The sequence below is a fragment of the Pecten maximus genome, chromosome 15 (assembly GCF_902652985.1).
Source record: "Pecten maximus chromosome 15, xPecMax1.1, whole genome shotgun sequence".
In the NCBI taxonomy this organism is placed as follows: Eukaryota; Metazoa; Mollusca; class Bivalvia; order Pectinida; family Pectinidae; genus Pecten; species Pecten maximus.
Window position 1 is genome coordinate 29,896,573 of NC_047029.1, and position 16,503 is coordinate 29,913,075.

At 33.1% G+C, this 16,503-nt stretch overlaps 1 protein-coding gene across 1 annotated transcript in view; it reads right to left on the bottom strand.

The window, feature by feature from the left end:
* Positions 1-3,533: 3,533 nt before the first annotated feature.
* LOC117343809 (protein suppressor 2 of zeste-like) overlaps positions 3,534-16,503 on the bottom strand; it is a 45,273-nt gene continuing 32,303 nt past the window's right edge. Inside the window, exons 5-10 of the mRNA XM_033906324.1 lie at positions 14,956-15,021; positions 13,171-13,252; positions 12,828-12,864; positions 11,321-11,419; positions 10,544-10,624; positions 3,534-8,143 (exon numbers count right to left, since the gene is read on the bottom strand). Of these exons, the coding sequence (XP_033762215.1) occupies positions 7,115-8,143; positions 10,544-10,624; positions 11,321-11,419; positions 12,828-12,864; positions 13,171-13,252; positions 14,956-15,021 (1,394 nt within the window). The 3' untranslated portion in view covers positions 3,534-7,114. The remainder of the gene's footprint in view (positions 8,144-10,543; positions 10,625-11,320; positions 11,420-12,827; positions 12,865-13,170; positions 13,253-14,955; positions 15,022-16,503) is intronic.

The following is a 16,503-nucleotide window of genomic DNA, read 5'->3' on the forward strand; positions in this document are numbered from 1 at the left end:
TGTAGTCGGATCAATAGCGAAATAATGCAAAACTCACAAAATTCGATAAGGGCCGAATTCAATTTGAGCTGAAGGACTTGTTGTTTTCCTTTATCAAATCACAATCCATGAAGGGATTTTCTGATAGACATATTTGGTAAAATGCAAATCATGTGTCAAGCAGTAATGAGAGAGCTGAAGTCCCAAGCACCACCGATTCTCCTGCCGAGAGGTCTAATGCATCCTTGTCGCAGTAAATCTTGTATTGGACGATGAAGCAGGAAGTCATTATTGACGAGGAATCCCTCGCGAGCATCATGACTCATCGATCAACGGAGTCCTGTGAAAGGAATTCGCAATATCACTTGGAAACCTTGAGCCATATTGGAGAGACATTTATCTATTTTAAGACGCATGAATCAGCTGACGTCTTTCCTTCCTTTCATCCATAAGTTTCGGAGCTCCGTATCAAAATGAAATGGAAACATATAGAAGTGTGCTGTAAACATGTGTATTCTAGTATGACCAAACCAGATTCTACATTTGTGTAGAAAATATCCATATTGAATGAATATCATGGAATGTTATAAGTAGGAATACGTGCATAATGCTAATACCCAAAAGCATAACGAGCATGAATTCAATCTCTCTTTTCAATGATTTCTCATACAGTCAATATTAGAGCAATGTCTTAGTTTTCTATAATAGATTAAGTTTGGATTCATGATAAAATATTGTATCTAAGACACATGATGTTAGTACCTTTCAACCCAACTTGAGGGTTAGATACAACTGCGTAAAATGAATTAGACCGCATTATAAAGCTGTTTTGCCCTATGATTCGTCAGTGATGACAGGGGCATCTTATAGCTGTATCAACCTTTTAAGGGTCCTCAGTAATGATAGGGGACATCATACAGATGTCTTGCCCTTCTAGGACCCCTAAGTGATGATAGGGGACATCATACAGTTGTATCGTCCTTCTAGGATTCCTCAGTAATGATAGGGGACATCGTACAGTTGTATCGTCCTTCTAGGATTCCTCAGTAATGATAGGGGACATCGTACAGTTGTATCGTCCTTCTAGGACTCCTCAGTGGTGATAGGGGACATCATACAGATGTCTTGCCCTTTTAGGACTCCTTAGTGATGATAAGGACATTAAACAGTTGTGTCGTCCTTCTAAAACTCCTCAGTGATGATAGCGGACATCGCACAGTTGTATCGTCCTTCTAGGACTCCTCAGTGGTGATAGGGGACACCATACAGTTGTGTCGTCCTTCTAGTGTTTCTCAGTAATCATAAGGAACATCATACAGTTGTGTCGTCCTTCTAGGACTCCTCAGTGATTATAGGAGACTTCATACAGTTGTGTCGTCCTTCTAGGACTCCTCAGTAATGATAAGGAACATCATACAGTTTTGTTGTCCTTCTAGGACCCCTAAGTGATGATAGGGACATCATACAGTTGTGTCGTCCTTCTAGGACTCCTCAGTTATGATAGCGGACATCGTACAGTTGTATCGTCCTTCTAGTACTCCTCAGTGATGATAGGGGACATCATACAGTTATGTCGTCCTTCTAGAACTTCTCAGTGATGCTTAGGGACATCATACAGTTGTGTCGCCCTTCTATTACTCCTCCGTAATAGTAAGGAACATCATACAGTTGTGTCGTCCTTCTAGGACTCCGCAGTGATTATAAGGGACATCATACAGTTGTGTCACCCTTCTAGGACTCACCAGTAATGAAAGGGGACATCATACAGCTGTATTGTCCTTCTAGGACTCCTCTGTAATGATAGCGGACATCATACAGTTGTGTCGTCCTCCTAGAAATCGTTAGTGATCAATGGACATACAGTGTTGGCTAAGAATGCGACCAAAGTTCGAAAGTTGTCGACAAAAATGTCAAAATCTAAATGGGAAGGGAAGGTATAAGGTACATGGTTTGTCATTAGATATCCGTTAGTTTCTATGATGTTATGTATATTGTTTTCGCTTATTCTTTTGATTGCTCTGATTATTTCTGACATATAATGTTAGCTAAGTATTTCAATTGCTATATAAACAACGGAAACACTAATGAATTATACCTTATTTTGCGGATATCTCCACGAAATCAAATGAGTTTGGTTTGACGAAATTAACGTAGATATCCGATGTCCATATTAGCGAATCCCGAAAATAAATGTAGCCGTTTTATGATCTCACTGGCATGTTTAAAAGGTCCAGTTTAAATCTATACATTAATATATCAATTTAAATTATCTAAATACAAGTACTCCTTACTTTTGGCGATATAGGATTCCCTATTTCTGCGGTTCATGGAACAGTATAACGTATTCTGAAGGCATGATTCTTCTTTTAGTTTAGTTTCCTTTAGGTAGAAAGAGGGATCACAATTCAATTACGTTTGATCAGCCAAAATAACCTATATCCACTGAGAAATACTGTATTACGCCTAGGCCCTGAATGCTATTCACACTTAAAAGATGTTAATCCTCTTGCTAATAATATCTAAGTTTAAAACCAATGATTTATACTAACAAAAGTGTTTCAGGAAAGGTTATCTATAATAACGCGATTTCAACAAAATAGAAATTTTAGCAAATTAACAGGTATTGCAAGAAGACACTGGAAAGAGTTAGAAGTAGAATAACGCCAGGCGTAAAGGAAGGTTTATGCTCATATTACTTTATTTGCAATACAGATATGTTGTTCGAATCAGTGTTAGGGCATATGTTTTGGAGAGGGAACTGTGTTTGTGCCAGCATCAAAAAAAGTTTCACAATCATCACGCATGAAGAATTGAATCGACTTAATTCAATGTGTTTTGCAACTTATCTTTGACGGAGCTGTATCATGCCTGACTTGCTTATATAAGAGGGTTTCCTTTGTATCGACATTTACAGCAATAGGCATCAACTGTTTGCGCCATTCTGCTACGCACTGGTATCATATTTCCTTTCGAAATAATAATACAATGTAACTCACGTGCCACCTGTAGCCGCCACATCATCCGTCCATAAGCTCTGAGACCAACCCACTAGCGGTATTCTCATACTTTACCATTAAATGAAGTTTGGCCAAAATCTGTTTAAAGATGAAGTTGTAAGAACGCTGACAGTGATTTTCTATAAATACCAACAGTGACCATATCCTTGGCCTTGACACACTGAAACTCATTGAGGTACATATTCTCTTGCTTGAATAACATATGTATTGTGTTAGAAATCCGTTTAAAATGAAGGCGTTAGAGCACTGATAACAGGTTGTGAGGAAATCACATATATTACAAGTTATATTTTCTACCGAATGCAAACACGATAAGTGATTTGATCTTGTCACCTTTTTTCAGTTAATCAACATTTCTTTGTGTAGTTGATTTGACAATTGAACTAGACTATTCTTTCTGATAAATATATTATATCTTAAAATCAAAAAGAATATTGAACATCGTGTAGAATTGATATTAAACAATATTCCACCAACATGTTTCATTATATGTTGGTCAGGCATGGGGTAAGTTCAATAAACGACAACTCTTTGAAGTTGAATTTTTAATAATTTTTTATTCTAAAATATTCAACAAACAAACAAACAATAGAGATATTTGACAATTAACAAAAGCCATAATAACTACGATGAAATAATCACCCCATCTGCTATAATTTCGGAAACAAAAATACAATGTATCTAGTATATGATAATGGAACTAGCAACTTTTCTCTGTGTGTTCTGCACATAACTCATATACATGTGTGTACTAACTACTAAAATGATAGAACAAACAATGTACTACAACGAGGATATGTCTCTATGCTAAATATAGCAATGGCGGCTTTGAAAAGGATGATTAAAGTGAGGACATCACTATTCTATGAATGTTCTGCATGGGTGGGCTACCATGTGTTTGCATTGTGTAATATGTAATATCATATTGAGCAAACAGTGTAGTGTTTCACTGTTTCTGGCCGAATTGCATTGATGGGCTGCCATAATAATAAATGCAGGTGTTGTTTTGATATTTTTGTACAGAATAATGGGATGCTTACATTGTTATATATGGTTATGTTTACGACACCTCGATAGAAATCACCTAGATGTCACGAATACTTTATTTCCTGAACTTACCTCTTCAGACAGACATATTTGCGAATGCATGCTTTCGCGAACGCTGATCTAAAAATAGCTTTAAATTAGTATATGATGAGCACTTAGGGTCATGGACACCTCATGGATATATCGGTGGCCGCCATCTAAACATGTTATTCACGTACAAATGTGATTATTTGACATGTTAACCAAATTCCACGATATGGAATGAAACAAAAGTTTTAACAAAATGTGTGATTTGTTTTTGTATAATGCTTATTTTATGTACGATGACACTGACAAAGTGGAGATATTGATACCATGAATTTAAATTGAGTTTATATTGATATCCCTACGATAAATTAGGATTGCTATATTTGAAATATGTTACTCTGCTGCAACTTACTTCCTCACTAACGCAGAGGAGAAAATGTGTATGCTAATTCTGTCTTGGTGATGCAAAGGGGATTTTTGTTAGAAGTTGGCTTTTGAGAATTCCTAATTTGTTATTGATAACATATCATTTTGAGAACACTTTAATACAAAATAGCGTGGTTATGTTTTCATTGTTAAACGTATGTGACATGTACATGTAAACAGTTCAAGATGGTATTTAAATTTCATCAATAATATCTCATGGTCATTTTTGTTTATTTGCTAAAAAAAGACAATCATCTCAGCGATGATCATCCACGTATGTGTCTGGTTTGCTTACAAAAATATTTGTTTAATTTGGTATTGAGAAATTAAGTCAATATGTACAATGATTTTTAGAAACATAAGTATATACATAATATGATTTCGAAGGTATTAAAATATCAACATAATCCAGACTACTTTCTATTAGCACCTTCTTAGCGTATATATTTTAAAATTGGTATTCTGCAGGAAAGGCATTAACGATGAAGATCATATTGTTATTGAAGAAAAGATATATGATAGGTTAAAATATTCAAGTTTCAAATTATTTTAAGCCAGTTACAAACTATAAAATGCATTATATACAAAGGTATATTTTTACGGAGAGCATAATTTGATAAGAATTGAGAAAAAAACAAACAGAGAACCTTTTGTTCAATTTTATAATTCCAGCAAAAATGAATCTTTTTTTTGGTACAACCACTAGAAATTATCCATAGAAATACCTTTCCAATACTAATCCTTGCAGTAATTGCGATAAATTCTATTACAATCGATATATATATATATATACATATTATACTTTTATGGTGAAAGGAAGCTTCTGATCTCTTTTGTTAACCATCATTTTATATTTCGTCTTTAATGAAAACTGTTGTGTATTTGTCTTGAAGAAATGAATCCTAAATTAGTTAAAGCAACATATATGTTATTCTAATTGAACAATGAAACAATAAAAAAGTTATTTGACACATTTTCAATAAAATTTACCAATTAATTTTTAACTATGTTTATTTATGCAATACTATTTCATATTTACAGAAACCGAATCTACCAAAAGTAGGTACATGTAGAAGTTATAAAGAAGATTAAATACGATTGAAAATCCCAATGACCAGGTATCATAATCCTATAATATCCATACTATGTTGTTTTGTTTTAAAATTGAAAATAACATGTTCAATATTTATTTTAAATTGATCATAACTTAAACCTTTGAACTGTTTTCAACAGGTATTTTTTACTTAAACGTAAAATACCCTTTTATTAATCATTACCATCACTTACGTATGAATAATATCATTGAGGAGAGCTTATCCACATCATTGTCATTTTAAGTCATTTAAATAATTGGAATTATGTAACAGTTTTATGAACATGTATGATGCTATATAAAATAATCTGCTTCGTGCAACCCACAGAATGAATAAACATTTTTACGCTAATAGGGTTTTTAAAGGAATGTATTCTAAACTATATGATGACTAAAACGGGATGTTGAATACATCAATGTAATAACACGATGTTTAACAATAGGAGTAACGATTTTGTTTGAAGTATTGCTTTCTCGATGTAACATTGTGAAATTTAAAGTTACTATGTATTCAAGATATTTTCATTGGACACACATAATGTTAATAACATCGAAAAAATAGTTATTTCATTAGGACTATATACATTTATACATTACGGAATAAAGAACAAAAAACTAAATAGTTTGTACACTTACATATTACAAAGGGTGATATCTTTAATTTTGATTTTCTAAATGCTTCAATTTCTGATAATCTGTGAATGAAAGACAATAGATTCTGATAAAACGAAAGTAAATTATGGTTGAAATGAATCTAAAGCTTTTAGTGTACTTAGTTCCTGTGAATAATATTTAATTTCAGATGTCATGTAAGTATTACAGTAACATGGATGATACATTACAGGACAGTAAGGGAAACAACTCCTTGGAAGAAATCAATTTCAAACTCGATTATAACATGTTTGATGGGTATTCTCTTACGCTTTAAGTGTTTGACAATAGGGAGGTGTGATTATAATTCATACTATGTTCAATCTATACAATTGTTTTTTTACTAGAGGCAAATATCATTTACTATGCTCAAAGTGAATTGGAAGTACAAACAAGGAGCATGAAATGCATTTGTGTATTGGTTTGCCTAAATAGATTTAACAATTTCAACAATCTATACTTCATTTATCAATATCACGGCAAATAGCACTTCATTTATTATGGTATCATCCTACACCATGGGAACATGTGAAGTAAATACGAGACACTTAGTTGAGACTCACCTATAGATGATACTTTGTATGTGTTTGCTATTAATTTTTGTAGTTGAGCTAATAATACAAATATTCCTTATAAAAAGAAAACTAAAAAATCATGCGTATTTCTATTTTTAGAAATGAACAAATAGATGATGTATCAATTCCATCATTTGCAAAACAGTGCAACAACTGTCTTAGTTTTTAATCAATGTTCATGCTCAGACCTATATATAGTCTTTGGTTTCTATTTTCAAATGATACACTTACATGTTACCTCTACCTAACTTTATCACACACGGACTCTTTTTTTAACAGTGACGTTCATATATGGTTTTCTATGAAATTGTCGCCGTATAAGATTCGGAATCCTTCTCCTTGCTGAGTTTGACAACTAGTTTTTCGTTCCTTGGTTTTACACTGTGACCATTGCACACACCAGAACACGACTTATCTGATTCCTTGCTTCCTTTATCATCGGTCTTGGAATGGGACTTTATCTTGTCCGGCCGTTCGGACTCACAACCGTTGTGCTGCGTGCCTTTATCCTGGACACTGCAAGGTTTCGCGGGAGAAGAAACTGGGGTAGTTTGCATCCCCACATCGGTAGAACCACCATTCGAACCGGATATACTGTCATGCGTCTGCGTACACGTATGCGTTTGTTCCACACTAATAGTGAGACCCAAGGAATCACTACAACATTGTACGTCCGTTTGAACAGACACACTCGAATCATGTGTTTCCGTTTCGGTTGAAGCATTAGAGAACCTCCTAACGTCTATTGTCTTTTTTTCCACGGAATGATCCACGGCATCGGTCTCATTGTCCGTCTCGGCGATAATCCTATTCACTGTTTCGTCTAGTTTGTCAATAACCACATCCTCCTCGTCCTTGAATAATGACTCCATCGCTTCCGGGCATTCGCCACTACCGGAAGTACGATCATTCGTATTGCTAACGGATGTTAATGATACGTCATTAGAACACATGTAATATGGCGCAGGATTTTCATTCGGAACACTTTCTTTATTTAGATCACACTTGTTTTCGGTGTCACTGATTGTCTTACTGTCATTCTGTTCACTGACAGCTGGCTCGACTGTAGTATTGCTTTCGTCCATAGAGTTATCAGCAGACATCTCTGAAAATTTCAAATCCTCGCTCTTACTCATGTCACACTCAAGACCCTGTCCGCTGTCATTAAGCAAGCTTGTATCGGCGCTTGGACTAGACTCGAAGCTCTGGTTACCATCCTCAATACCAGAATCGTCATTATTACATCTGACATTATCAATGGATTTCGCCCTTTTTAGTCTCTTTGCTGGGTTTTCATAGATAGCGTAGCAGAGCTTCAAGACATCTTTCTGCAAAGATAACTCAGACTTTTATTCAATCATAAGTCGGCATTATTCGATAAAATAAGCTATGACTCGATTTAGAAGAAACGTTATTTAAGGGAATTGCCTTCAAAGATAATAAAGGAAGATGAGTACGATGGGTAAGCAGATTCAATTTGTAATTTCTATTCAAAGACGAAGGTTATAGATTTCTGATGGAGCAAATTACAGTTTAAGGTATAACGTAATGGCAAGAGGGCAATCAGTACTGTCAGCAACAGACCTAATGATTATTTTTTATGGATCAGACATTAGCGATCTTCAAGTGGAAATAAAATTCTATCGAAAGATATCTCGACATACGATGCACGGGAACTAATCAATAAGGACGAACGATCTAATAGCATCCCTGCGTTACCAGGTATATTAAATTCATCAAATATCCGTCTAAGTATCTTTTGATATCACCTGTCTATAGCAATACATTGGCAAATATGCAAAGTATTACTGAACTGTTTCACTCAGATGAGAGCAATATTACTAAAACTACTAATCGAAATACTAAATGATATTGTATTTCACTCACAATATTGATAAGTTTTGAAATGGAAATACTGAACATATGTAACTGAGATGAAAGTAATATTACTTATATTCATCAATATATTTATCCATATAACAGAAACCGATTAAGAGTTTTAATTTCTGAATATATCAGGTATTTGACGAAAATACTATTTTTCAGTCGTGTTTAAGCAAAATTAGGAGACTCCAATACGCTTTAATTTCTTTATGCGTGAAATGTTTTTTTTTTCTGTAGGTCCAGATGGAGCTCCCGAAGGAAACGAAAGTACACGATAAAACCGATGTGGTTGGTCAGGTGAGATTTTACGCTACAAGACTGATCGAACCCAGTGAGAGGCGGGTACGTTACCACTGCGCCATCCGAAACCTCGACTATTTAGTGTTAATTTCACGATAACTTTTCAGTGTCATGATAAAATCTATACTGTTGTGCAGAGAGAACAAAACGCCCACAGCCTTAAGTTACGATATCTATATATTAAACTGCTTTATTCAATGCAATCTTTTTGTTGTGTTCATTGAAGCAATACAACACAGCACAGTATGACGCATTTGTGGTTTTTATCATGATTAGTAAACATTTGTGGTGTTTCTTTTAATCAATGTTACCTAAGCACGCCTCGTCTGATTGAAAGAGTGCCTGTCAGGTGGTGTGCTATTTTAAGGAATCTCTTGATAATTTATATTACCATGTTTTGTTTGATATTTACCAAAACGTTGCCTGTAGCGCTCAACAGTGGTGCAGTTTTTTAGTGAAAACTTTGTATCCAATTTCAATAAAGTCATCATTACCATATATTTTTCATGTATTCAAGAACAAATAATTTGAAGATTTAAACACCAATGACACATAACCTTATTTTTCAAATTGAAATTTTACACATCTGACCAAAGTGACCTTGAAAGTAGATATGAATCGTTTAAAAATGGTAGTATTTCATCCTAGCATTCTGCTTGACCAAAATGATTGCCATGATTCCCGTGGTCAAAAGAAAGATGTCAATTAAGGATTGAACACATCTGACTCCTGCGGTTGTGAAAGTGGTTAAGATAATTCATAGTAACACATTTGGCGGTATTTCATTACTGCATGGAACTGGTATTATATCTTTGGTTTGTTGTATTTTTTCTGAGAATATGTTGTTTAAATGAAGATGAAGGAGACAATGGTTTGACCGACGACAAACGCCTCACCATTACAAAATATCACTTACTCTTCGGACAGGTGAACTAAAACATTTTAGCTGAAATATTAAGCTTATCATCATAAAAAAACAACAACATTTTAACATTCAGAACAACAGATTTACAATTAGCAGTTTGACATACATGATAATGTAAAGACAAAGTTTTTATTGTTTTATCTAGAAAAGCATTATAATGTACGGCATAAGTGATTCAAGCAAGACCAAACGTTTCTCCACTTTCAATTAGAGAAAATTAATATCGAAATGTGTTACTAAATGGAAATGTGTTCCACTATTGAGGAGAAAGGTAATGCATCAATTTATCCAATATCATGTGTAACAATAATCAGATACCAGTCATATAAATGAAATCGTATTTCAAACAGTTTGTATAATCATTCAATTATTTTTCCTTATTTCAATTGCCACAAAATTAAAATGTATATATTATAAGGGAAATAATGATAGTAAAATATTTGAATTGCTGCTTATTTGCTGCTTATTTTATTTATATCAGTCATATAAATGAAACAGTTTGTATAATCATTCAATTATTTTTCCTTATTTCAATTGCCACACAATTAAAATGTATATATTATAAGGGAAATAATGATAGTGAAATATTAGAATTGCTGCTTATTTTACACCGCCTTACCCCGTTCCATGTAGAAATGTACGCTACATCCACCAAGTTATAACTGTCCAGTAAAACCTCGTCTTCATGGTAAAGATCAATCTGTAAAAACATACCACGCATGTTGTCGGTACACAAATATTCGAAATCTAGAGGACAATGATCGTGCTATTATTTTATGAAATCCCATTAAACGATTCTTTTTTATCATTTCGATATTGAGGTAAAATGAGGAAAAAAAGCTTCAAAAACCCGTTGCTAGAAAGACAATAAAAATTGTATAAATCAAATTAATGAAAAAAAATAAATAAAAGCTAATGGGAGCGAAACGAATGCAAGATTCTGTTTATCACATAATAACATGTTGACCGATATATACTCCAACATAGCGACATGCTCAATCTATTTTCATTACGTTTGTGACGCCAGTAATATATCACGTCACTATCAAAAAAGGAAACGTGTTTCTACAAGTGTATCCGTTAAAAATCCATGTGATGGATGTTCTGCCAGTAACAAAAAGATAATTATGTGATAATGAATGATATTAAACAAATTTTTAATGCATATCGATGGAAACTAACAATTAAAAAGTTCTCGTAATAGAAAATAGTATGAAATATACTAGTATTACATTTTTGAGATTTCATACATTAATATGTAAGTGATATACTGTATCTATGCATTATATATTCAAAATATTGTTTATACATGTATTACCCTTCATCATCATAATAGCACAATTAACGTTACATGCCAAAAACTGTAAAGTACAAACTAGTTGATAAAATATCTTACAAGATAGGTGTCGGCCAACGAAAATTTCAATCTCAGAAATTTCTTCAGATTCCCGATGGTCACTGCAGCCGGACACAGCAAGTATCGGACATCTATTGTCTGTAAAAAGAACTAAATATATTATAATTGCAAATCAAAAGAATTATAATCGATTATTATTAATTCAACGAGCCAGTAATAGTAATTGATGAAGTGACTTTCAGTATCATGTTTTCCCAAGAATTGAACATAAAATCACTCCTTACATATTTTGTTTCCGACAATCGGGAATACGTCATAATATGACGTCACACTGCATGATATTACTATAATGACGTATCACGCTCAGTTGTTCCCTAACGTAAAGGGTTCACGACATTTGGATTGATGGCATTTAATGAAATATATTTTAAGCTGCCACTATATCGGAGACACTACAGCGAGCTGTTTGGAGACATGTTTTATATCATGTAATATTTTCCCTTCACCTTACAAAGACATATAACACCATTGATTTCATACCGTAGGCGTTAAATAGGCCCATGATTAAATGCCTTCATTTTTTTCTTCAATCAATCAATCAATCAATCAATCAATTAATCAATCAATCAATCAATCGAGCGTCCGAACGTTAGTCGTGTTTAAAAAAAAAATGGTATCCAAAGTAACCAGTATTAGCTTTTGTATAGTTTCGATTTTTCGGGAGTTAAAAAAAGCGTCTAGGGAAATCTTTATCATGTTGAGACTGATATTGCTCCACAACATTACTTCACAATGTGCATGCATTCTACTTTCATTTGAATTTTATAATCATGACTTAGTAAATTATCAATAGTTAAGGGATTCATATATCTTTATACCTTCACAATGATTATGCAAATGATATTAGACATACCTACTTATTGGGTTCTCAAGTAAGTAACGATAGTGCAACCATGGTTGGGACCCTTAGTCGAATATCAATTCAAAACTACTTATTTCATAAGGTTAATGTTATCTGTTGTGTTGATATCACAACTTACAGTAACAATCATATCTATATCCAGGTGTTACCTGCTACTGACACATATATAAATCATTTTAAACAAATGTTATGCTCATTTGGCGATAAAGCCACAGATGTGCAGATGTAAGTGACAGGAGATTTGTCATACATGTGCAGATTAATTTCTCTCAAAATAATAATTTTCATAGATATATTTTCATAGTCTTTATTTAACTGACCAATATGTCTTTGAAAGTAAAACAAATGCATGTCGTCCTCAGTGACACGTGATTCATTTATGCGTTACCCCAATACTGCAGGTATACAACAAATTAAGGACCACTTTTCAGTTTTTTAAGATGAATTATTGTATATAATGTACATACAATTATTTTTTCCATTTTAAATATACATTGTCATCTGTTTATCTTTTTACAGTGCCCTAACATACACCAGCCTTCTGAAAGAATTCCCTTTTTGCCCATAACATTTTCAATAGAAATAATATACTGCGTCAACAAATTTCTTCAATTGATGGTATACCTGGTTTTCTCCCTCAATATCCTCACAAGATGTCAGACTGCAAAAATATAAAACAAAATTATATGTTTATACTGACGAGAGTTGCAATACAACACAAAGCGAAGTCAATCATGATGCCAAAAAGGAAATTGGGTCAATGTATTAATACAGACCGCTGTGATATATACAAAGGAACAATTCCTTGTGCACGCATTTTTTACGATCCTTTAAACCTTTTAAAACTATGATCAATTATGTAATTTATACATGTAAATTCTACCTGGTGATAATATACCTGTATATCTTGTATCGTTTACATCAAATATATATTTATTCATATTTACTGTAGTAGAAGGACACTTACTTTGTTGAAAATTCAAGTGAAAGACTAATTTTTTCTTCAGGGGAGATAATTATCCGTCTGCCGATCTCTACCGAGCGTTGACCTAAATGTCAGAGAAAAATCAATAGTATACCAGGCCATAAAAAATCGGAATTTTTATTGCTTATTTGTTGTTATGTATATAATTCATCATCATCAACACATTTCAAGCGTCAGGAAAGCTCTTCAAATAATACTGAATGAGGATATGTTGACTGTTTTGACATATGTGCTGACATGACCATTATACTCTTCCATGGTATCGAAACTGATTGTTACACTCGTTAATCATGCAGTCCAAAAAAGTCAAACAAAATCCTGCATGATGACTGCTAGGAATACAGTCTAATTAAATTCATTGATCATACAAGAACTGCAGAGATGATTTACATCCGGAGGTAATAACCTGCTTATAGGTATCTGCGCATCCAATACCCCGATTAGCAGGACGACTACAAACTGGTATCGGAAATGACATGTACAACATTTGATTGAGGTCAGAACACTTAAGCACTATTACATTTGCTATGTGAAAATATCACATTGGTATTAAAAGATTAGCAGATGCAACAAAAGATATTCAAACCATTAAGGAGTGCTCTACCGTAAAATGGGCGATTATGTTTTGCCTTTGGGAAGATGAGAGATAAATCAAATTAATGTTCTGTTATTTTTTTTAGTATTCTTTCTAAAAAGAGAGAGGAAATAGTTGAGACTTTATTTTTTGCCTAATTGTAAATGAAGAACATGCGAGTTCTATTCAAGGGTTAATCTTTTAAAAGATATAATAATTGTACATCAAAATGTCATTAGACTAATGAGTTCTTATGTAACTTGATCCTGGCCGAGGATGACAGGCAATTAATCCATCTAATTAGATAACCGCGCCAACCATTTAACGTTATCATCAAACACATATGCTCATCTCTCTTCATTATCATATCTACAATGGGATTTGTCATATTAGCGTGCAACCATATCCCAAAGATTATTTTCCATATGATGTTGTTAATACGATCAATTTTGTAAAGCATAAAACAGATCAAAACGTTATATTCCACTTAACATTGGAATTTCACATGCATAAAGGACAAGTGTTTTGAATTTGCACTGAATTAATCACGCTTAAGTTATATTTCGCGTTTTGCCTAAGGTTTTTAGTATACGGCTTAAAATTTTCATTTGAATTATTCCTGATCACCAGTTATGCATTCAAAAATATGGAAAACGTTAATTAATCAATTAATATTACTTACAGTTGAAATCAGAAAAGAACGGAAAGTGGGGATTGTTTGCTTATTTATTAATCTATAAAACTTTTCAAATGAGCTGAATAGAAGCTCTAATACAAATTTTCCGTGAACATTTTAGATATGGAATAACGTTCTTCAAATATTTAGACGTCATGTATTAGTAAAAACTAAAAAAGTAAGTAAATAAGTCAATAAATAAATAAATAATTCAATAAATAAAATTAGAAAATTAAATTTTCAAAATTGGAAGACTGCAAAGTGTGCTTTTACTTAATTCTCGCCCAGTAAACAGCTATAGCCATTTTGATATTGGGTGTCTCTTGTAGTAGCTTGAGGCTACACCACTTAACAGCATACAGGATGTCCATCGCATGATATCAAATACACTTAACGAAAAGCGTCCTATTAAGGGACACAGCACAAGAAAGCTATCAGCTTCCGGGGAAATGCAGTCCGCCCAAAGATAATGAGCGGACACCTTACATCCTAAATATGGCATAAACCAATTTCTTACCCACGATATTGATTTCTGTTTCTCGGTCTTTGCTTTTATAGCAGGCTCGCCTTCTATTCATCTCATCTGTAAAAAAGAAATTTGATTGATTCTTCTGTCTATGATGATAAGGACATGTTTCAGAACAAGTTTGTCGCATTAATATATTATTATCACTCGGTGAACACTTTAAACGATATCAGTAAGGTAATTCAAATTAGCGCATAACTAAATGTAAACAGTATAGTGCAATGTTAGAAATACGTCCTTATATGCCATATTTGTGTGATGTCATTCACGACCGCTATTTGCATTTCAAGGTCAAAGTAAAAACAGTATTTATACATATAATAAAGTCAAATCTGGTCAAACCAATGCTCCTATTTTATGCTTTAGGCACTTATGAGCCAACCAAATGGCTAGTTTGTGCAATATATGCGATACAAATGAGCTAATTATGTCCTCCTGAAACATGCATTTTTCGTATGTTTTGTTGAAATTTACAAACAGCTAATCAAATTACATGTCAACAGCAAGTCCCACGGTTTGCAATGATACATATTAAAAGTTCATAAAATCACTTCTCTTAGATTGCACCATGGTAGGAATTGATAGGCTTGTAAAATATCACTGTTTTGACTTGATTTTCTGTTTAAATGCCCTTAACGTGAAAAACGCTAAAATATAAAGTATTACATAATGTTTTTGAAATACTAGATTCATTTATTACACTCATACACATAAATCGACTATCCCATTTAGGGACGAACGTCGAAAAAGACTCTCTGTACTTTAGTGCATTATATTTCAATACATTGTTTAGCTTTAAAACCTTACTTTGAATTATAATGTTTCTAGCTAATCGATTAATATTTCAGCAAAAATATGTTATGTTCCAATAACACGCAATGTTATCGTTGTCCGTCTGAATAAAGTTATATTTACCAGGCTTTATTAAGATCGTCAGCGATAGGGTTACGTGTCTTAGGACCATATTACTTCTTTTAAATATTCATTACCTATATATTTACATTTCAACAGCGTAATTATTTTTGTTTAACTATTTCATACTCCTGACATAAACATTCCAAGGACAGTGAAGTCAGTATTTCAAAAACTAGACGTAGCATGTCATATGACGAAACACTCTCTATGCACAGCAATAGCAGGACAATCTCTATATGTAATATGTGTATGTAATATGTGTATGTAATATGAAATGCAATATGTAATCTTTAATTGAACAGTATGTAACTGAATACATCCTGTTATGCTCCATAATTGTTAGGTATATTATTCAGACAAACATTTTTACGAATTTAAATGCATTTATCTTTCTTTTTTCCATAATTCACAAAATCTTAAAATTGTTATCCCTAACTCTTCCATATGACTCTTGTAGATGTAAATGCATGATATAAATCAATATTATTAGTTTTATTTCATTCATTTAGATATTTGTTGTATTCTATTATATTTGTCCTTTTGTTTACATATTAAAGATTATATTTACATATATATTGTATATTTTGGTATTTGATGCAAGATACAGTGTTAAATAGCCATAAA